Source organism: Parasteatoda tepidariorum, chromosome 2 (genome assembly GCF_043381705.1).
Source record: "Parasteatoda tepidariorum isolate YZ-2023 chromosome 2, CAS_Ptep_4.0, whole genome shotgun sequence".
Classification (NCBI taxonomy): domain Eukaryota; kingdom Metazoa; phylum Arthropoda; class Arachnida; order Araneae; family Theridiidae; genus Parasteatoda; species Parasteatoda tepidariorum.
This window is the reverse complement of record NC_092205.1, coordinates 90,070,128-90,093,474: the sequence shown is the minus strand read 5'-3', so window position 1 is coordinate 90,093,474 and position 23,347 is coordinate 90,070,128. Positions and strand designations below refer to the sequence as shown.

Sequence of the window (23,347 nt, the reverse complement as noted above, 5' to 3'; positions counted from 1 at the left end):
ATTGATAGAAACAATACTATGAATGCTTTTGTATCCGCATGTAATAATTTTTCCTTAATTTCAGAAAAAATAAATCTTAAAATTAAGCGAAAGAATGTGTTTTTTTCAGAATTTCTCTAGGATATTGCAAGAAAGACATGGAATTTGCAAAATAAATAAATCATGGAATATAAATAAATATAATCATAGAGTATAAATAAATTTAAAAAAGATGATTGCTATAGCTTTTGAAATAAATAATTTAACTTTCTTTTTAAACATCAACTTAAAAAAAAAAAAAAAANAAAAAAAAAAAAAAAAAAAAAAAAAAAAAAAAAAAAAAAAAAAAAAAAAAAAAAAACACGAATCGCTGCATTTTAAAAAAGCTATTTTAATGTATTTCGAACAATGTTACAAAATAATGGATTAAAATTACTAGTTATTTTTGAATAAAAAAATAATGAGTTTAAAAAATAAGTGGTGGTTATTAACTTTTTTATCATTCAATTTTAATTAACATATTTACTAACTGAAATAGCAATATAGCGTAACTATGTTTTAAATGCAGACGTTAGTTGTAATACACACTATAAACAGAGTAATTTATTTCTATTTCTTAGGTTTATAAGCTATTGAAAAATTACTTTTAACAATCTGAAGAAAAAAAATTGTTTTTAAAATGTGTACCTTTTCCACAAAACTTTCTTTTCTCGAAGTAAATATTTACCTTTTCGTTTTCTTCATACTGAAGTTTTTGAGATGAGTTTTCGGATGCTTTCAGTTTGTATTCGGAGTATTCTTTCATAAATTCATCATCTGAAGAATCAGGATTGTAGGATAAAACACTGGGATGTTTTGATGACTCAGTAGTCAACATCGGATAGTCATCATCAGACACAACATTCCGCTTTATGTCTTTGCATTCGTTGTTCATTAAGCTATTGACTTCAACACTGTGTCTGGCTTCACATTCATTTTCTTTCTATTTTCAAAATGAAGGCATAATGTAAACATTATAAAAACTGTAAGTCGAAATTTATCAAGTGATTTGAATCAATTGACTTGTACAATTTCATTTGAATGAATTAAAAGAATTTTTGAATTAAGAAAATTTTTTCAATTTACAGGAATTAAGATTTATTGGAGCTACGTTTCTTACCAGCATAGAAACACGCAATTTGTAGGGCTTTGCGCATTTTTTTTTTGTTAAACCATATTTTTTCAAAAGGAGACATTTCAGCATTAAACTGTTCCTTAGCATTGTTTCTTGGTACTTTAAAAGTTTCCACAACACATTTCTCCGAAATTTATTTTGAAAGATTTCTTTATTAGAGGGCAAGTGAAATAATATTTTATCGATAAAGGTGTTATAGAATCATTGCTTTGGCCGAACAGTACATTCTAGAGAATATACATGCGCAATTAAAAGACAATATACATGCATAATATTTTCGTAATTAAAAGACAATATACATGCATAATATTTTCGCATCAAAATCACGCATAATATATGCTTTAAAATTAAAAAAAAAAAAACATTTCATTAGTATTTTTATTTTTATAAATCACTTATATTTTTAACTTTTAAGTAAAACAATGCACTTAATTTTGCACCCTTTCCTAAATAAAGCCTTGCATTATTAAATAAAAAATACACTGGTTATCATAAATTAAGGAAAAATCNTTAAATTTTTATTTTTATAAATCACTTATATTTTTAACTTTTAAGTAAAACAATGCACTTAATTTTGCACCCTTTCCTAAATAAAACCTTGCATTATTAAATAAAAAATATATAAATCTATAAAGCCTTGCATAATAATATTAAATATTAGATGAAATTACACTTTTTTTTTATGACGAAAAATACATTTCTTTGTTTCAAGAATAAAAATTTTTTTAGAATAAAACATGTTCTTCAATCTGATGGTATAGAATGTTGGAATAAGCTAATAAAGTATTTTAGTACTTAATAATTATGTTTAAATAATTTTGTAGAAAACAATTTTAGGCGATGAGTTTATTGTCTATAGATACTCACGCTTGAAATGCTTGTTTGGGATGCAGTTGAGTTTTCCATTCCTTCCAGAATATTCTTCCCAGTCTTAGGGTCGATAATTGAAAGCTTTTTCTTATTTTTAAGATTGCATCCATTGTTTGAAGTCAACACTTCTTGATAATAAGAGAAATAAATCAATTAACAGCACTGTTTCAACATTTTGAATAGAATAGAATATATCATAGGATTTGCTTTAAAAAATTTAAAAATACTTTTCTTATGTTTTCTTAATACTGTTTTGAATTCAGCGAGCACACGCATGAAATCAAACTAAATAATTTATTCTTAATAATTTTAATTTTTATAAAGGCTAAAAAATTTCTATTATCGTAAATAAGAATTTATAACATATGTAGTTCAAATTTGCTACAAATTATTGCAAAAACAATTAATAATTAATTTTAAAATAACACAGGTTGTAAACCTGGAATCTCGTAATAAGGAGTTTACCATCTTTCGTCTGTACTACGACAAGTCCGGTTTTTTCTATTAAGAAATAAGCATTTTGTTCAGTGGCGTGCAACCCTGTTCATATGATAAACTAACGTAAAAAGTAGTTGCCAGAAATCGCTACAAACTACTGTTTTTTCTTTCTTTTCTTTTTGTACCAAACTACTCGCACCTTTTGTATCGCACTCAAAGCTTGTTAGATTAGATTTTCACCCAACTTTAATATGAGACTGGCAATGATAATTAACTTATTTTAATAAAATATAACGTAAGACATTATCAAAACTGGCTTTATTAGAATTAATACTATTTTTTTCCCAACGAATCCTGATCTAGCTCTTTCAAAAATAAAGTTTTAGAGCGATTTTTCTAAAATTTGCACTCTTAGATCAGCCAGTAAGGAAATAATGTACTCTTTATAAGTAAAGGAATTTTCCAAGGAATCCTGATCTAGCTCTTTTAAAAATAAAAGTTTAAACCAATTTTTCTAAAATTTGCACTCTTAGATCAGCCAGTAAGGAAAGAATGTACTCTTTGTAAGGAAAGGCGTTCTCAAGATTACGCGATTTCTCTTTTCCTTTACCTTGGTTTCGGTATATCTTGCTTTTCTCCAGCAAGTAGTAGTATATTCCAACTTCTTACTGAAACGTACTACAGTAGAGAAAAGCAAGATTTCCTAAAACCCGGGTAGCAGAGTGAGGAAAAATGTAGAGAGCGGGGAAATTGCGTAAACTTGAGACACCAACTCTATTTACAAAGAATACAATAATCTATTATTTTTCTTTCTTTTTGGCATATCATCAAAAATAGTTACAGGAATTTGCACAGTTTCCCGACACATTTGCACAAAAATTACCTGAAACAAACTGAGTAACTATTTGTGACAGTAAGCATTTAGCCTGGAAATAACAGCAATAAAAATATACATTGTTTGAATTATAGTGGATAAAATATTTTTACATTATGATGTAAGTATGTATTTTGTGTTAACGCGTAAAGTTAAATGCATATTTAATTCAATTTATTTTCCTAAAATATCAATCTTTTAGTATTTCTAGGGACGTATTGAACTGATTTACGCAAAGTTTTTAACTCGTAGAAGTTTACATCAAGTTTTATATTACGGCTCAGAAAATAAAGTTAAGTAAAAAAAAATTTTAACTTAATCCTCAATGAGCTTTTTTTATTATAAAATTACGACTATATCAAAAATGAATCAAACTTCAAAACCCATACAAATTAAAATAGTTATAAAATATAATAGATAGATTAGATACGTTCGCTTACTGTTTTCTGAGTTCTTTTGATTCAGATTCCATTCATTTTCATTTGTATAGAGAGATGATGTTTCTTTATACCAGGGTGCCTGAACGAAAAGAATACAAAAAACTCATCATTCACAATTATTTGAAAGTGTTTTGGTGATAAATGATGAAATTAAAAATGCTGTATAGTTAAATTAATCAAAAAGTAGTTGTAGAAATACTTGTTATTGAACCACCGATAGATGGCGGAGTTTATCATTAGATTGTAACCGTAACTGCAAACTAAGATTTTGTAAAAAGCAAGAACATCTTCATTGTAATGTAGTAGTAGTAATTGTCTACCGTAGTTGCTTTTTAAAATTTTTGAGAATAACAACATGGATCAGACGTTTTATTTCAAAGACAAGAAAACAATCTACCACTAAGGGACTACTCACATCCACAGAAATTGAAGAAGCAGAAGAGTTTTGGATAAAACTAGAGCAAAGAAAAGCTTATCATTCCGAAATATCAGCCTTAGAAAGTGGAAAAGAAATTGACAAGAATTCTTCCACTAGAAGTTTTGCCCCCTTTTTGGATGATAAAAAGGTTTTAAGAATAGGAGGGAGATTGGAAAATTCGGAATTTGATCTAGAACAAAAACACCCTATCTTACTTCCTAATAAATGTAAATTTACGGAACTGTTGATTAGAAATGAACACGAAGGAATATTTCATGGTGGTGTTTCTGCCACCCTTTCTAAAATCAGAAATCGGTTTTGGATCGCTACAGGTCGGCATCTTATAAAGAAAATGATAAAGAATTGCATAATATGTCGCAAATATTCAGCTCTACCTGCTAAACAAAAAACCAGTCCCCTACCTAAAGATCAAGTTTCAGAATCTCCACCATTCTCAGCTTGCGGGGTGGACTTTGCAGGTCCGATATATGCTAAAACATTGAATACTCCTGAAAAAGCCTATACATGTTTGTTTACTTGCGCAGTAACAAGAGCGTTACACTTAGAATTAGTTTCAAATCTAAGTACAGAAAAATTTATATTAGCCTTGAGTAGGTTTATTTCCAGACGAGGAATTGTCCAAACCATGTATAGCGATAATGCAAAAACCTTTAAAAGCGCAAATAAAGAACTTCAACTCATTTTTAACTTGATTCAAGATCCAAAGATTCAAAATTTTATAGCAAATAAAAGGATCAAGTGGAAATTTATCATGGAACGAGCTGCATGGTGGGGAGGTTTCTATGAGAGATTAGTGAAATCGGTGAAGGAATGCTTACGCAAGACCCTATCTAAATCTCTTCTTACTTTTGAGGAATTAACAACAATCTTAACAGACATAGAATCAGTGTTAAACCAACGCCCTTTAAGCTTCGTTTATTCTGACTTAAATGAACCCGAACCTTTGACTCCTGCTCATTTTTTATTGCCTCAGAAGAAAATCGAGCTTCCGTTATATTACACCGGAACTCTTTTTGAACACTCAAATCGTTCTTCCTTAATCAAAAGGAAACTGTTCCAGATGAGACTTTTACAAAATTTTTGGACCAAATGGAAAGAACAGTATGTTCTTCTCTTAAAAACTGCGCATCGGTTGACAACTTCAGAAAATCAACGGAACCTTCAAGTCCAGGACGTTGTCTTGATCGAAGGAGCCCAAAAGAATAAATTACTTTGGAGCCTTGGAGTAATCGAAGAAGTCTACCCTGGACGGGATGGCAAAGTCCGGAGCTGTCTCGTAAGGACTAATGGAAGTCGGATCAGACGTCCCGTTCAACTGTTATATCCTTTTGAAATTTTAAATAATGCTTAAAAATTTGATTCATGTTGAACTTTAATTTTTTTTCTTTCTATTTGTCATTTTTCCTTTAATCTTACTAGATATTATGGACGTCCCCGTCCATGATGGGGAGTTTGTAGAAATACATGTTATTGAACCACCGATAGATGGCGGAGTTTATCATTAGATTGTAACCGTAACTGCAAACTAAGATTTTGTAAAAAAGCAAGCACATCACATTGTAATGTAGTAGTAGCATTGTCCACCATTGTACCGTATTAATCATGTTAAAGATTTAAATATATTTTTGTTACTTACCCCTTGGTAATTATTGAGTAGTTTTCCTGTGCCATCAAGAAAACGAGAAAAAGGTTATATTCACTAATAATAGTAATAAATCTTCGGTGTATTTACCCTATTAGAATTGCTTTAAGTTGAAAAGCGAAAGTAGTGTCAGCACCCTATTATGAAGTATCTCCCCTCCTTATGTTCCTCCTTCATTATATAGAGCAAAGTAAGGAAGTACAAGTACCCAGTAGTACCATTTTTAACAATGGCCGTTTCTTACAACATGAGGTCACTTTTTCGAAATTGGAAACGTTGATTGATTAAAAAAAATTGATATTAATAATATATAAAGCATTGTTGGTGGCGATAGTAATTTTACCCTGCACTACGCAACATACAAATAATTAAGAAAAAAATATTTTTAAGTTATTCTTTGTTTCAGTTCCAATTTCTTTTTATCACTTCTTAGGTATAAATACAAACATTACCCTAAAAAAACATTCACAATTTCAATTTTTTTAAAAAAACAACATTTTGTTGAAGAGGGGACTGTCGGTCGCCATTATTATGTTTTATCTAGAAGTGGAAAAAATGCATCTCTGACCATAGCGGCACAAGTGTATCACACCCACCCTTTTAGGTTTCTCCCCTTTCTTTTAGAGAGAAAAAAAAAGTTCAGAGGTGTCTAAATCAAAGAATATATTCTTTGTCTAAATGTCAGGTATCAACACAATAAGCATTAACTTTACAGGCCATCAACCTCATTTCTCCTTCCAGGAACAACAGAGATTACAGTGATCATCCGTTTTACATTTCTATTCATGAAAACTATATTTTTTTTAAATAAATCTATGAAGTATGTATTACTCACATTTTGGATGTCATTAAAGTTTTCGAAAAAATCATCTGCGGCCATATCAATCTTACAAGATGTTCTGTAGAACTGTTTTTGAGGAGAGGACTCATAACATGATCTGTACTTTGAAATTGTTAATGGTGCATTATACTAAACAAATTAAAACAAAATCATTATTCGTGTCTAATATATCAGTATATTAAAGAATAACGCCACAAAGTGATATAATGACAACGACTATTCAATTCTAAATACTTATTTTTTAACTTCAAGCATTCGTATTTTTTTTCCGTTACTAAAATTTCACTTAATCTCTAGTTAAAATAAAATATCGATTATAGCTCTCAAATTAAAAATATATATATATGCATTAAAAAATGAGCATAAGTTCCAAAAATTAAAATATGTCAATCGATTTATTGAATGTTTTAAAGTCTTTAAAACATCCAATAAATGTCAAGTCAGAAGCTGAACTACATCACTTGACTATTATCAATCCACCATCTCTTATAGGTCATGCTATTGTTTTTCGGAAAAGACTCATTGCTGGAAAAACATAATCCGATTTCGTCAAGACGAAAAAATATAAAAGGAAAAAAAAATTTTTTTTTTTTGAAATTTTTTTATATGTTTTTACCGCGAAGGAATTAGCTGAGCTGGAGAGATGGACTTCAGAGATTTTAGGAATCACTAAAACATTGCTCGCTAAAATTAGGGTTTACTCATTAAAAGCGAGCTATGCTACAATAGACTTTACATAGTAGGTACGATCAAAGTATTTCCGATTTCGTCGTTCAGGGCTCGTTATAAACGAGTTTAACTGTACTCAAATTAGAAAAAAAGAACGAATTATTAAACTGATAAGAATAAATTGAGTTAATTCACTTAATTTGAAATTTTATCAAATTTTCATATCAATTATACTTTCAATTCCTTGAAAATTGAATTTACATACGTTTTTAAAAAATTTCATCAATTCAGTTAACAGAAATTGAAATAAGTGTGAAAAATTTTTTTTTATAAGTTTCAACTGACAAAATAAGTTAATTAATGTATTTTTAACGTAGAACCGAATAATTGAAAATTTATTCAAGATTTTTTAATTCCATTAAGTTTTCTTATTCGAGCATGAGATTAAGAATAATTAACATGAACAAAACACAACTGAAAAACCACAAATGATTTTTCAATGGCGAAATCTAAGAATTAACTCGAGTAGTAGTGAATCGCCTACTACATTAATGCCTTAAAAGCTAAATAGTTTTCTAGCTGTTTAATTTCTGGTGTTTGATATAATTGAAGGGATCGGGACAATATAATGATAAATCACATATTTCAAATTGTTTAGGAGAGTATTTTCTAGTGAAAACAAAATATTTCTATTCAGGCAACAAAATGTATTCATCACAAGTGTATCATCAGTGTTAAGTACCTATCTGGAAATCATATTAAAGAACAGTTTACGTAAAAATTTCACCTTTGAAAAAATTGTGGCTTATCACCATATACCCCCTGAGTAACATGGTTGCCGAAAAATAGCTACTTTTTGATGTAAACAAAACTCTTGAAGGACATATATAGATTTTACAATAAATTTTCTTGACGTCTACTTAATAAGGGAACGACTTTAAGCCGACAAAGATCCTTTTAAGTTACCGAATACTTATCAGTTACAAGTAAAAAACTAGAGGTAAGCTAAAAAAAATAATGAAATAAAAATTGTTAAAAAAAAACAAACTAATGCTCTATAATCTTCTTGTCCACAGCAATTCAATTAAAAAAGTTTTGAAAAAGAGAAATATGTGACAGTCGGTTAAGGCTAAATCACGAGAATTAATGCAACAAAATCTTTGAAACAATTCTTGACAGTAAAAATCAGTTTTATCGTATTGAAAATTTCTTTTTTACTCCGAAATTGTTTTTTCTTGTATAGATTGTATATGCATGTACATAAAACAGGCATTGTTAGTTAAAAAGTTGTATCAAAACTTATTTTTAAAATACTTCAAAAGATATTAAAACACTCTATTCATTAAAACATAATATTTAACAACAAATATAAATGAAATAAAACTTTCATAAAGATTAATTTTGTTTACTTTTGGGTATGATGCATATTCGGGGCAGCTCCGAGAAGTGTATCCTGGAGAAGAACGTTGGCTAAAACGCTTCTGCAAAAAAATTTGAAGATCTTAAGAACTTTAATCTGATGGATGAACAATTTTAAACATAAGCAATCAAAGTTACATTCAAATTAAAGATGTAAAAACGGAGTGAAGAAATACCATTAAGTGTATAACTCAAATAAAGTATTATTCGGAAATAATACTTTTTTTATTTGTTTATTTTTGCCATTTCTTTTTTCAAACCAAACATGGCTTTGCAGATTAGTCAAAAATTGTTACATCATCTATGTTTGCTTAGAATTATTCTATTCTTGCATAAAATTATTGCTTTATAACAGCCACACTTTTAATCACCAAAAGTCAATCCTTTATTGCTCTTAAACTTTACTAAATATCCTTTGGTAAAAGAAATACAGCGAAACCTCTCAAGAACGACGACTCTCTGCTCCACAGTCAAATGGTCGTTAGTGGAGGTTGTTCGTTCTTAGAGGTTACCTCCATTGACTTCAAAATTGTTGTCAAAGGTACATGATTTTTCGCATGCGTTCTTATTTTTAGTCAGTTTCATTTTCTTGGGCGGAAATGCCACCTCTGTTGGCGTCATGAAAAGACGGATCTAAGAATAAAATTTAGCGTCTTAAAAAATGATCTTAACTGATATAATAATGTGTAGAAACAAATTTACCAGTTATGAATGATAAGCTATTTTTAAATAAATAAACAATTATGTTTTTCGTTTAGATTTGCAATTAATTTTATATTATATAATATTATATCATGTATAAAAATTAGTTAGCTTTAAAATATGAGAAGAGGTTTGTTTGAGATGCTTTTTTTCTTTCCAAAATAACTTCTTTCTTTCTAATTTAACTTTCAACTCTAAAAGTAAATCATGGATAGCATCGTCTATAATGCACTCTGATTGCAACATGAGGTTGTATCGTCAAAAAGAACTCTCGAAATTAGAGTCTCACACAAATATTTTGAATAGATTTTAATCTACTTATTTGTTTCGTTAAATTTTTTGTTTTGGTATTTTTTCGTGTTTCCATATTTGACCTTTTCCGCATTTGGAGCAGATGTTCGCCCGGCCGCTGGGAGAGGTTTTGATGGTCTCTCCTAAAGGTTTTCTTCAACACAAAGTCTATGGTAAAAATTCCCTGCCTCCCAAAAATGGTCACAAATAGAGGTGGTCGCCACATAGAGGTGGTCGCCACATAGAGGTGGTCTTTCCTGGATGTTTCACTGTAATATAAAATAGTACGGTTGACAAAATATTGAATGGCGTTCGTTAAATAACAAATAACAGTTGCCAAATTCCATATTCTTTTGCTCGTTCTAGACAAACATAAGTTTAAACACCTACAATAAATAAAATTCACCGAAAACAAGTTATTTTAAAAGTTATATGCCACATATAGGCATAATAGTGCACGTGATAATAAAGATGTAATGACTTACATATGCATTATCATGTTTCATAAACGCATACATGTCGTCTGTATAATGGTGGTACTGAGATTCGTCTCCACCTGGCGAAGCCATGCTATCTATTTGATGTAAATATAGCTAGAAAGAAACCAGTTATTTAATTAGCTGAATTAATATTACTAGTAATTTTAATATTACTGGTACTATTATATTTCATGATAAATCTAGCAATTAATTTTTTAAAAATTTCTCAATTAACTTTCCATTGTATGGCTAAGCAATGGTCCGGGTTATTGATAAAAAATTACTTTGTAATTGTTTGATATCAGTTACTTTACAATATGAAAAGTAGTGAGGTCAGCAAGATGAACTTTAATGGCTTTAAAATATGTGTGCTTAAACGCCAATACTTACACTTAATTCGCCAAATCACTTAAATAATTTTTTTTTTAATTTNTTTTATTTTTTTTTTTTTTTTTTTTGATGAAAGAATATCTTATAACTTTCTGTGTAAATAAATAGACATCACACATCCAAATTTATTTTCAAATTCAGTCGGCAAAAATGATCACATGATAATACGGAAATACCTTTTATGGTACGGAAATAGTGAAAATTATAAGATTAACAGTGGTGATTGGATTTAAAGCTTATGTTATTCGCCACAACATATAAATTCTTAATTTTTGGGGCTAAATACTGGTTTAACTTTGTGTAGTTAATGGCCATTACGAAGATTTTGCTATCAGTTGCAACGTTCTGCATTAAGTTGCAAAGCATCGATGCTTAAAAGCATTGATTTGTAACCAAATTCCTTACAAATAAGTGAGCCGTTATTTCGAAAAATGTAAGTTAAAAACGACTTTTTATTTGTTTTCTCAAACTACTGCACGCCTGGGAAGTAATCGCTCGTTAGGCAACTCTATCTGAGAATAAGCGCCAATGCAAGTATGCTATCTTTCGCGCCAATTGATTTTTCAAAAGAATTTACCTGATTTTGTTGAGCATTCTTTCGCAAGTCCTACTGTTTGGTTTGTGCTTCCTATATCAATCAATCGCAGCGAGCGTGCGTATTATTCAAATACGATAATTGTCATCAAAGCAAATAATCAAAAAAAGACAAATTAAAAGATCTCAGCAAGATTACTATGTTGCCACTGTGTGTAACGTAATACGATGAGTTTATTGCCTTACATACAGAGCGCGACTAAGGCAGGGGCATACGGGGCAGTTGCCCCGGGCTCCAACATCAGAGGGGGCCTCCAAATCGGATAGGAAGTTTATTTTACGTTTTCTTCTTTATTGAACTTTTTTTAAACAAAATATCGGTACTGTGTAAAATTCGTAAGCTTTATGTTCGCTTCTTCATTAATCTATCGTATGAACACAAAAAATCCATATTTCGTAAATCCATGACTTTCTAGGGTGAATTTCGGCTAAATTTTCGCAATTAGGATGGGCAAATTTTGCCAATGAAATGCCTGTATTTCTACATTATTAATTTAAATACCGCCAATTAATTAAAAGTCGTCAATTATTCGTCCTCAAAAGATTAGCTAATATCAGCCGTCAAAAAATTAGTCAATTAATTAATTAAAATACCGCCATTATTAATTAAAATTAAAATACCTCCATAAAGTTCGGCTCTTCATTACTGAAGTAGTAAAGTAGAAGGGGCACCAAAAGAAGTTTTTACCCCTGGCCCCAATTAGGCTAAGTCGGGCCCTGCTTATACATACCGTCTATTTATCATGAATTCGTAATTGTTATTATTAATAAAATTAAGTATTCATGCCGTTTCATGGTTACTTTTAACTATTATTATTTACATTAAAAAATCCATTTCTGTAAAGTCAAAGCACATAAAAATGCGGACTTAACTTTCCTCTTATTTTTATTTTTTCTAAAACGTTATTATTGAAAGTGGTATAAGTTCATTTGGATCTTAAAGTCAATTATATATTAAGTATATTTTTTTTACCATTTTAATAATCATTATTTCATTTTAAAGTTTAATCACATTATAATATAAAGGCATCACCCAAATTGATTAACTTTTGCCAATGTTTTTAAATTCGTTCAAACGGTAACCCTAAAATATCTCGATGCATGACAAGATGGACTGAATCCAATATTAGTAACTAATTCTCCACTTATTACTCCATTCTTTACGCGTGATGAAAATAGTGCTAATTTAGGAAAAGTTATCGTGAAATATTGCTTATGTATGATGTCATTTATCCGGAAATATTGTTTTATTTCTTGACGGATTTATTCAGCTCAGCTTATTTAGCCGATAGTCTATCGATAATGTTGCAAAAATTAAAACACAAAAGATGCATAGATAAACCACCAACTTACTCGGTCTTTGACGATTTCCATGATTGGCAAGTTCTGTGGTTTCTGAAGTGATAACGGATGCATTCTTAGTTGTAAAAGGTAGTCTCGTCCGTATTTGTGTAGGACTTCACTACTCTTCTTTGGACTTCCCATTTTATAAAATCTGAAATATTTATTTTTAATTACATGTTAAAACATTAAATAATTCCTATATTTCCAGACCAATATGATACTTACGTGTCAATTAAATATTCAAATATGTTCATGCTGATATCTCAAAGAAATTATTAAAATGCGTTACCTTATTAAAACGCACTTTTGCAACAGCCAGTAGTTAGTCTAAGGGGGGGGGGGGGGTCAACAATTCCGAGATGAGACCAACGGCATAATGGTGGCAATTTGGAGCATTGCAAACGGTCTGCCTTTGCTTCCTTGACTTGTTGATAACTTTCGCTCAAAAAAAGGGTGGGAGTTCGTCCCCCCCGGATCCTTTATCTCCAGAATCCTGATCTTTTACATTGGCAGCTCAGTGCCTTGATCCTGTGGCATCGCGGCTTATAACGGATATCTAAGAAGTTTAATCCTTGCACTACATACAGTTGGCCGAAATGTTTACATTTAAAGTTCACTTTGTTTTTCAAAAAATTCTCACAGTAAGTTTTCACACATTTTCATTTGATTTGTTACAAACTGCATTAATTTCCAATTTGACCACCTGTTTTTGAAGAGTATGGCTTTAAAGTTTCTAGTGTTGAGCAAAAGGTCAAATGGTTTTATATATTTCCCGTTCGTTATCACCTCAGTTGTACTTCATTGCAACTGATGTCGGTTGCTTTTTTCAGAAATCCTAAGCTGCTTGCTTTTAAAGGGACTTTTTATTTTTATTTTTCTAGAATTCGCAATGTATCGTTTTCTGATCAGATTATGCACGAAATATTTCAAACTCAGTAACAACTTCGACATGGGGAAATCAAAATATCCACAAAGCTTACTGTTAATTTTATTTGCACCAAAGCAGGAGTGTCACAATATTAATGTTTTTGTCGAAGTGTATTAATTTTATCTCCGAAGAAAGGACAAGGAAACATGTATAATAATCGAAAAACAATAAATAAAAAAATTCTTATGATCGTTAGGATCTAAAAAAGTAAATTATATTCAGCCTGTGGTACTAACTACTACCGTATATTGGTCATATATATGTTTCGAATGATAATAACTAATATAAAAGAGGTTTAAAAATATATTTTAAAGCGTCCATTTAAGAAACTATAACTATATAACTACTAAACTATCTTGAAAGTTCTCTGTTAAACTATATAGAAATTTTGTCAACATACATTCATTACATTTGGTTTCTTACGAATTTGATAAAAAGAGTAAATTACGCCAATTATACAAGTACTGTCCAGAATTTAAATTTTCACTTTCTTAACATGTATTACACATTTAGAATTATCATTTTAGATAAATTGTATTGTTTAATTTAGAAATTGATTTTATTTAAATAATTTATTTAAATATTGAAAAAAATATTCAAAGCAATCATATAGTGAATTATTCAAAAACAAGACAGAGAAATTTGAATTAATATTAGTTTTTTAAAAAAATCCTCGTTACATCTTCGTAAAAATAATAATTTTATCAACAATATTTGATTAAGTTTTTTTTCACCTTACCTTAAAAGTAAATATTAAACTTCTCTAATTCAAGATGTTTCACAAATTAAATGTAATCGTGACAAAAGAATCACATTTCTTAGAAAGAATAAACAATTTCACCATAAATTCATTACATACGGATGATAAATAGACGTAAAATAGAATCCTTTGAAATTAATGAAATGATACTACGATTGGTGAGATTACTGATGCCATATTTAATAAAAAATACTTTAATATTTTCTTTCGTTGAAACCGCAATTGCTTGGAGGTTAGGAATCAGAACAAATTAATTTTAGCTAAGTTGACCAGATTTATTAACCATGATTTGAGGACGAATCAGTGCAGCATCCTAAGAAATATTTTACGATTTGAGAAAATATATTTGTGAAAGATATTAATTGATATGTGCAGTAAATATTTGTTTTAATTGATAACTAATATCAGGTACAGAACCATCTTCATCAAACTTGATTTCATTACCAAGCAGTTTTGACTCATCATGTGATATTCTGCAGTTGTTCAACACATGTAAAATAAATGAGCACGTGATTATTGAAGCTCGTTTAATTTGTTTTCTAAAATTATTTTCAGACGATCAGATAGTTTTAACATGGTGCTGTTTTGCTTTTCGCTTGTATTCTCTGTAAGATAAAATCCTCGTGATTAAAAAAACTCATGCGCATTTCTGAATTTTTAATATTTCCTTGCATTTAAAAAAAATGAGATGTTTCCGGTGTAATTTGAGGACATGTGCTAAAATTTGATCACGTTTCCTGTCCTCAAAAACTCAAAAATATTGAAAGTTTTTGAAAACGCGTTTGGTCACCTTAATTTTAGTAAATGTTTATAATAGATTTCAATAGCATGCTTAAAACGCTCTCAGATTTCTACAAAATATGTTATATATTATATATATAAAACTGTGTTTTTCTAAATTAAATATTAAGGAGAAAAATAATTTTAGTTTTTTCAGACCAAAAACGAAAGACGTAGGGCTCATCTCTTTCATTAGACGAAAGAATTTTTGGGGCCGATAAAAGTTTATAACGCTAAAGCAAAGTAAAAAATGTAATTTTTAGAATTTTCCTTTTTTTCTTTTTATTTTTGCTCTATGAAGGCATTATTAAGCTATATTAATTTTATTTGTAAATTGCTTCTGACCTAGACAAAATGATTATATTAATGAAAAGATAATTTATTGTTTGACATTGAATAAATGAAGTAAACTAAGATGTTATTCACTACACTTCAACTTTAAAATATATTTATCTTATGCGTCACCATAAATTCAGGTATTTCTCAATCAACTAGCAACACTAGAGTTGTTACTTGATTAAAAATTTCTTTCGCTTCAAAAATATACAAATTTGAAATAACAGTCGACATGCTTCAAGTGCTTAAAAACACCCCCCCCCCATTACCAAGACATGCCAGGCATGAGAAGAAACAAAAGTGATTTGAAATATAAAATGTAAAGTTGCCAACGAAATATGGGAAAAAAGGTGAGAAACAAAACTAGAAAAACCCCAGTAGCCGAGAGAGACAAAAACAAAAAATAGAACAAGAAAATCCACAGTAGCCGAGAAAGGCAAAATAGGGTAAAATGCAAAATAGGGTAAAATGCAAAAAGGCAAAATAGGTTTTACCCTGATTTGCCGCATATTGTCATACCAATTATTGGTGACGGAGCTTGCCCTTTTTGAACTCATGCTTACTGTTGTTTGTGTGATTTAATGACTGTCGGCCAGATTTTAAATTATTATTATAATTCAATACATAAGGAATTTTGACAATATCACGGACATCCCTTGAAAATAGTTTAAATTGAAGTGAAAGTACCAAAGCCGCGGGCAGCAGCTCGATGGGGAAAAATATAGGTTAATAAACTGTTTGAAACTATTTAAGGTCTTAGGATTAGAAGAGAGGTTGAATAATCAGAATATTTAAATACCGTTGCACAGTGCATTCGACTTGGTTACCATTGGAGGCTGGTATTTTAGTAAATTTTTTCGTGTGAGTGTTATTATTTTATCTTAGGTTTTACAAGAATTATTAGACTATTAAATATAGCAGTTATTTTATGTAAATAATGCACGCGAAATTAAATTTTAAGTGACTAACTAGATTTAATGTTTATCCAGCTGTTTTTAAAATCAGTTAATTAAAACTTTTTTTAATAACACAATGCCTGTGCTGAAAAAATGATGCTAACCTTATGTTACCGTGGTTTAAAAGGGTCAATAAAGTGCAGCTCTATTTCTCGCCGTTTTTTATAATGATAGATATTCGTGTAATTTTGCTCATCAGTGTAAAATTTACGTAAAATATTTGGATCTTTAAGAAAGATATTAGATGTTATTACAAATCTTCCTTATATCAATTTCTTTCAATCATAAAATATCTGCCATTTACAAAAAAAAAAAAAAAAAAAAAAAAAAAAAAAAAAAAAAGAGGGAAAGGGAGCTTGCTTCGTGATTGGTCACAAAATAGTTAATACTTGTTGCCAAAGGAGACTTAGAAATACTGCTTGATTTAAGTACCACGTGAGAAAACAAGAAAAATCAGTTGTAAAGATCGTAAATTGCACGAGTGTTGAGTAAATTATACCATTTTAAATCTAAATTACTCCTTCAAGATTAAAATACTAAATCATAAACTTTGCTGTTCCGCTATCTGTTAGAGGGTATCCTTTTGTAAAAAATAATATTTTGACAGTAAAAAAATGCATTAATATTCTTTTACAATGTAAATAAAACTTCAAAAAAAATAAACACCATGCATACTTTAATAGATATGCTTTTGTTATTATTTTTTTTTTTTTTACAATTGTAAAACCTGGAGACTTTACATTCCGCACTAGTGACTTATGATATCTTGTTTTAGTTCATTCAAAATTATATAGGTAGCAGCACAAGGAACTTTATAAAATAATGGGAGAAATCCTCTTTTTCATGAGTGCTTTTTGTATTTTGTTTTAGTTTATTCTTAATCATATAGATGGCAGCACAAAAAATTTTATAAAATAATTGGAACAATCTTCTCTCCTCATCTCGTTACTCTCCGAACAGCAAGATCAAATAATGTTAGTTTGATTTGTGAGTTAAAAGAGATAACAATTTCGCTCCGTTTTTAATTTATTAAAATGACATTCGAAGCGAATATTTCGCAATTAGGATTATTCTTTTGGATATTGTGTCGTGTTTTTCTTTCTCTCGAAGGGAAGATTCAAGATTCGAAATTTCAATTGAGGGATATTCTAACACCGGTAGGTGATGTTAATTAATATTTATTACTGCAATTCAGTTTTGGAGAATGCAATCTCTTCCTTCCGTATTTTAATTAAATGGTGTAACTGTCATCTAAATTTACTGCAATCAGTTAAGTCTGCATTTAAAGAATCAGTACACACCATTTGATAAATTTTTCAACAAATTGCATTTTAAATAGAGTAAGATAATAAAATCAAACTCGCTTTCCTTCTATTTATTATTTAATGAAGCTACTTTCATGAATTTCATAATAATATTTCGACTTTTTTAGGATTTTATAATATTATTTATTGTTCCCTTTTTATCAAATAATTGAAAGTATTTTATTTTATTTATTTCCACCTGCAGGATTTATTTATTGATGTTTCGCAAATTTTCGAATTCTTTTTCCTTTGGAATTAGATTTTGTGGATTCTTTTTTCTTTTGATCTCAAATCTTTTTGAATTAGTTACGATGTCAAGTAAATTTTATAATAAAAATTGATTTCGATAAAAAAAAGAACATTTTTGTGACGAAGTCAACAATGATGCAACGATTATTTAAACAAAACAATAATTCATGAATTAAGAATATTATTAAAATATAATTTTGGGAACGTTATAAACGAGTGAAAACGTGAATAATAAAAACGTCGAGTTCACTTTATTTCTGGGGAAATAAATTAAAAAATGACGCCACTTTGTAATGAAACGATTGACTCATCTTTGTGATTTTACTATATTTTAGCCATTTGTTATTTGGTCATTGTTCACTCGAAATTATGTTGGCTTTAATTATGTGCTAGGAGATTTCATAACTAAATTAATTTTGGTTTACATTTTGGGAATATTAATAGTAATAATTGAAAGTGTCAAATAGAACAAAAATGTTCATTACGAAATACAGAGAAAAATTAAACGGTACTTGTGGTTTACAGGCAATGTGTTGGCGACTACTTTTCCGAGTTCCCGCCAACATAAACTGATGGTCCCTGAAACCGTAAGGAATGAATTTTGCTAACGCTATGTATTGTCAAAAATATCAATATTTAATAATATATTGTATTATTTTTCCAGTTTATTTATTTATTTATATATTTTCGTTCTTCAAATAAAATTTATCAAAACTCACTATAATATCGTGTTCAATATTTATCATTATGTATAATATTCGGGATATTATCTTTATGATATGCTATATGTTATCGATAATATTTCAACGATCACGATATGATGATCACGATATCACAGTATTTGACAATTATTTTCAAAATGAACGATGTATTTAATATTTATCGTTGTTAACGATAACGATCACCATATTGTCCATTTTTGTGTATTATCGGTAACCGATGACTTATGTACTTGGCTTCATGGTCTCTATAAACCTATTACCATTATTAGTTTGCTAAATCTCCCATATTTAAGAATTTCAATAGATATCTCCATGCACATGTATTGCAATAGATAATCTCATTTTTATTTTTATCGGTATTAATCTTAAATGCATAATTCGAATGGATGGACGATTTTAAAATTTCTTTTAAAAAAAGAGATTAATAAACAAAATTAGTTTAAAATAAATTTAATAGGACTCATTTTATCTGAGCCTTTGCTGACCATAGTTGATGTCTAATCGCAGATAACCTTTGCTACGCGTGTCGTGTTTGCACAGTGGCATGCATAGATTCGAGAAAGCCCGAGGCGATTATGCAGATCCCGTGGTTGCAGTTACAGTGAGGGAATTTCAAAACCCATTTTTGTCTTGAAAAGTGATCCCTGCAGTAAAAAAATGAATTTAAGTGATATTTAATCATAAAAAACGAAGGCGCTTGGTTGAGTTAGAGAAAATTTTATTTAAAAATTGTCGACGTACCAATGATCGGCTGCTTTGAACCTCCTCTGCCAACAATCGGAAAAAAAGTTAAATTATTTATATGTTGCATCTTACTTTCTTCGTCTCTGTCTAGTGCCACCACTATTTGTGCTAAAAATGCCTTTCCAGCTTCATTTCAAGTTTTTTTTTTATTACTAGAATTACATTTCAATGCAAAAACTTAGTCCTACCATTTTAAAACCCTAGATTACTTAGTAATCTGCGTTTCCAGGGCTTTAATTAATATTAGGGATGTAACGAATATTCGGAGGCCGAATAGCAACAGTTTTTTTTTTAAATCAGTAATAAATATTGTTTTTATATATAAATAAGTTTAGTCATGATTAAGAATTAATCTAAACTTAGCTATATTATTGGTACGGGATGAAGGGAGAAAATGTAACAGTTATCTATTAGAAATACTTCAGACAAAAAACTGACTAACTGCTATAAAAAAGTTGTAAAGTTGAAAAAAAAATACTATTAGTTACACCACATGTGTGGGTATGGAAGATCTTGAAGTGCAAGTAGCCAATTCTTCAAATTTCGTTTTTTCATTTGCCTTCCAATACAAAAATTTGCAATCACATGGATTTTAGAACTTTAGAAATATGTGTAAGAACTATTTCTGATAACGTATAGTAAAAAATGCTATTTTAGATTATTCTTTATTTAATCTATTCTAACTCAATTAAAGAATTTTGATCGAAAAATATTTTTCTAAAAAATATTTTGCCTAATATTTTGCTACATTTCTAATCAATACATGATAGATAAGGACAGCATTTCCTTTTTGAAAGATAGGGATGTTTGTTTTGATTTTTTAAACATCGCAAAGAAAAGCGAAGTAAACGAATTCTTAAAAAAGCTTAGACATAACTGTCTTATTTGGGAGATAAACAAACATTTGATAAATCACTTCGAACCACTATAATAATAACTTTCGTAAAAATTATGTATCTCGCCAAGGTTAGAAAAAATAGGACCAGAGAAAAAAAAAAGGCTTTTCTTATTTATTTACTTTTCAGATGTATCGATGTGTGTTAGGCTTTCTGTTGTTGTTATTTTTTATGGTTGTTTAATTTCTATTAATGGTTAGGCAACCACCATACTTGTTAACTTTAAAATATTTTTGCAGGGGTCGGGGTTGTCTTGAAACTTTAGACAGTTTAGATCAGTGCTCCCCAACTTTTTCGTCACCGCTGACCAGTCAACGTTTGATAATTTTTTCACGACGGAGAGCGAACGTTGATTTTGTATTTCAGATAGCTTTGATTCAGTAATTTTAAAATAATTAGACATACCTTCAAATTAAAATACAATTACTTTCACAAGAGCCGTGGTGGCTCAAGAGATAGAGCTCCCGACTCGGCTTCGATCCCAGGGATAACTTGGCGATGCTAATTCCGCACCCGTCTCGCACCGACCACAGTGCTGACATAAAAGTGGTAGACATATCATGGGTTAAAGTACTCTTGCCGTTTGGCTAACCACGGCAGGTTTTCGTGGTCTTCCTCTCCATGTAACGCAAATATGGATTAGTTGCATAAAAAGGCCTTTCATGAAGGCCAATTTCTCCCAATAATTGATCCAGGAGTTTCCTTGCCTTCTGGATTGGGTTCAAAATTACAAGGCTACGGAGTTGAACATTTTTAGTCGTAAGCCCGAAATTGTGTCAGCTGTGTTCAACGGCGGTTATAAAATAAAATAAAATAAAATAAAATAAAATAAAATAAAATAAAATAAAATAAAATAAAATAAAATAAAATAAAATAAAATAAAATAAAATAAAATAAAATAAAATAAAATAAAATAAAATAAAATAAAATAAAATAAAATAAAATAAAATAAAATAAAATAAAAAATTAATTTCATAGTATTGTTGCGGCTTTAGGAAACTTCGTCTCAAGACTCCCAGTTAACCTCTTGTCCATAGATAGCAGCATGAGCCCCCCTCCCCCCCCAAAAAAAATACACACCACAATGAATAAAATAATAATAGATAATTTAATCTTCCTTGGGCGGTTCTGTACCATTTGATTTACGGACCGACACCGGTCCGCAGTCCAGGGGTTGGGGACCACTGGTTTAGGTAACCCGTTAGATAACGAGTTATTAATGGGATGATTCGGTGATTAGTGTGTTATTAATGAGATAGAGTGCTATTAGTGGCTCTCGACTCACGTGTTAAAAGGATTACGCGAGGACCCTACTTTAACCCCTTAACGCACAGATTTTTTGAAAAAAAAACCGGCCAAATTTTTTTTTATGTAAAAAAATTGATTCCTCTCCTGGTTCAACTTTTTTTTTGGTGGACAATTTGGGTATACTGCGCTTTTGGAAAAAGGCTATATTTTATTCTTGAATAAATAAGTATTTTAAAACTTACAATAATTGTAAATGATAAATATCAATAAAACAATTTTCAATAGAAGAAATTTTTTTTTCTCAGCTTTCACATTGTTATTTTCAATTCTCGAAACTTGTACGTCGTTAAATATGTTTTTCAAAACATTAAACAGGAAAAGGTGCTTGTGACAAAATAATCGCCAAGTTTGTCCGACTTTTGGGCCACAGTAGCACACAAGGAAGAAAAAAACAAAAAAAAAACATCACTGAAGGCAACCAACTCTAAGGGTATAACTCGTATCCTCCTGGACAAGCATTATTATTGTTTTTTATTTACTTATTTATTTATATTTAATTTTGCAAGTTTATGCAATTTTTTTGGCGCTTTGGCGATTGTAGTTGTATAGTTGGTCCGAATTGGTACCGATATGAAAATATATCCGTTAAACACGACTGTTTTCAATTTTGATACGATGCGTTTTTTCCGATGCATTTAACCGTTTTTATACAGTTGAGACATCCTGAACGAATAGGCTAAAATGGCTCTCTCTTAGAATATAATATCTTAAAACAGGCATGTTGGAAAATATCTATCTAATATTCTAAGAGAAAATTAGTTACTAATAATATGGAGTGTAAATAATTCTCTTAAAATACTACTTATCACTTTTCATTTAAAAAACACTGTCTAAATTTACAACGTCAATCTTCTGATACTAGTATAAATCAATTAGTAAACATATACAATAATACTTAAAAAATATTGAAATGTATACGCATATTAAAAATGACTTTGTGCTTAATTTATTAATGCTTGTTTTATTTTCTATTAAAAAAAGTAATTACTTAAAAGAAATTTCTTAAGAAAATTAATTACTTAAAGGCCTATTAAGGTTTGAAATGAAAGACCGCTCTACATTCAAATTTATTATGATAAACTATACTTTAGATTTTAAACAATTTAAAAATTATTACTGAAGATTTTCTTGTTTTATTCAAAAAGTGCTTAGACTTTTGTAGATGGCAAATTGCACGCTTTTTCTTTAAATATTTTTACCAATCTTTGTACAATAACGAGTAAATTTATTTAATTTTTTCTGAAAACTATTTAATATTGTGAATCAATTATAAACATCATGATTTCCATATCTTCTATTCATAATAATTTAAATCGTATATTCTAAAACACGAATCAAATATTAAAACGTTTACGTTAACCACTACTTAAAATCTTAACAAAATTGTATAAATGTAGTCAGTATAACAAATAGTTTGTAGCATCAGTTTTAATTTATCTGGAATATGTGTCTTTGCCAAGTAAATTCTGGGAAAGCTGAGCAACAAAAACGAGTGAAAAAAAAAAGATACATACTTTGTTACTAAATGAAATGCTTTAATGTATGCATGCATCCCGTGAATGATTTCTTGTGTCTTATATGTCACAGGCAACACTAATGAATGTGTTGCTCATTCATTAAATGGTGTCATTTTTGAGGAATCGCTTTGAGGTTTTGAATATTTTTATCCCCAGCTTCCTCAGAAAAGATTCGTTTGATTCCAACTGATATTTATGTTTTTTCCAACGGGAATATTAATTTGATAACTCGAATGTGCGCATTTTTTGTGATATATATATA

At 29.5% G+C, this 23,347-nt stretch overlaps 2 protein-coding genes across 6 annotated transcripts in view; one reads left to right on the top strand and one right to left on the bottom strand.

Moving 5' to 3' along the window:
• Nucleotides 1–23,347, bottom strand: part of LOC107440334 (putative leucine-rich repeat-containing protein DDB_G0290503) — a 45,885-nt gene that overhangs the window by 6,260 nt on the left and 16,278 nt on the right. The window contains exons 1-8 of one of the 5 annotated variants that reach the window (XM_071177886.1): nt 14,253–14,406; nt 12,595–12,736; nt 10,264–10,371; nt 8,776–8,847; nt 6,692–6,826; nt 3,776–3,854; nt 2,021–2,151; nt 707–961 (exon numbers count right to left, since the gene is read on the bottom strand). In XM_071177886.1, the coding sequence (XP_071033987.1) occupies nt 707–961; nt 2,021–2,151; nt 3,776–3,854; nt 6,692–6,826; nt 8,776–8,847; nt 10,264–10,371; nt 12,595–12,726 (912 nt within the window). In that variant the 5' untranslated portion in view covers nt 12,727–12,736; nt 14,253–14,406. Of the gene's footprint in view, nt 1–706; nt 962–2,020; nt 2,152–3,775; nt 3,855–6,691; nt 6,827–8,775; nt 8,848–10,263; nt 10,372–12,594; nt 12,737–12,810; nt 12,959–14,252; nt 14,407–23,347 lie in introns of those variants that run through there. The other 4 variants (XM_043054456.2, XM_071177885.1, XM_071177884.1 and 1 more) reach the window with 4 other exon arrangements.
• Nucleotides 17,293–23,347, top strand: part of LOC107440333 (WAP four-disulfide core domain protein 1) — a 47,522-nt gene continuing 41,467 nt past the window's right edge. Inside the window, exon 1 of the mRNA XM_043054454.2 lies at nt 17,293–17,502. Coding sequence (XP_042910388.1) covers nt 17,380–17,502 — 123 coding nt within the window. The 5' untranslated portion in view covers nt 17,293–17,379. The remainder of the gene's footprint in view (nt 17,503–23,347) is intronic.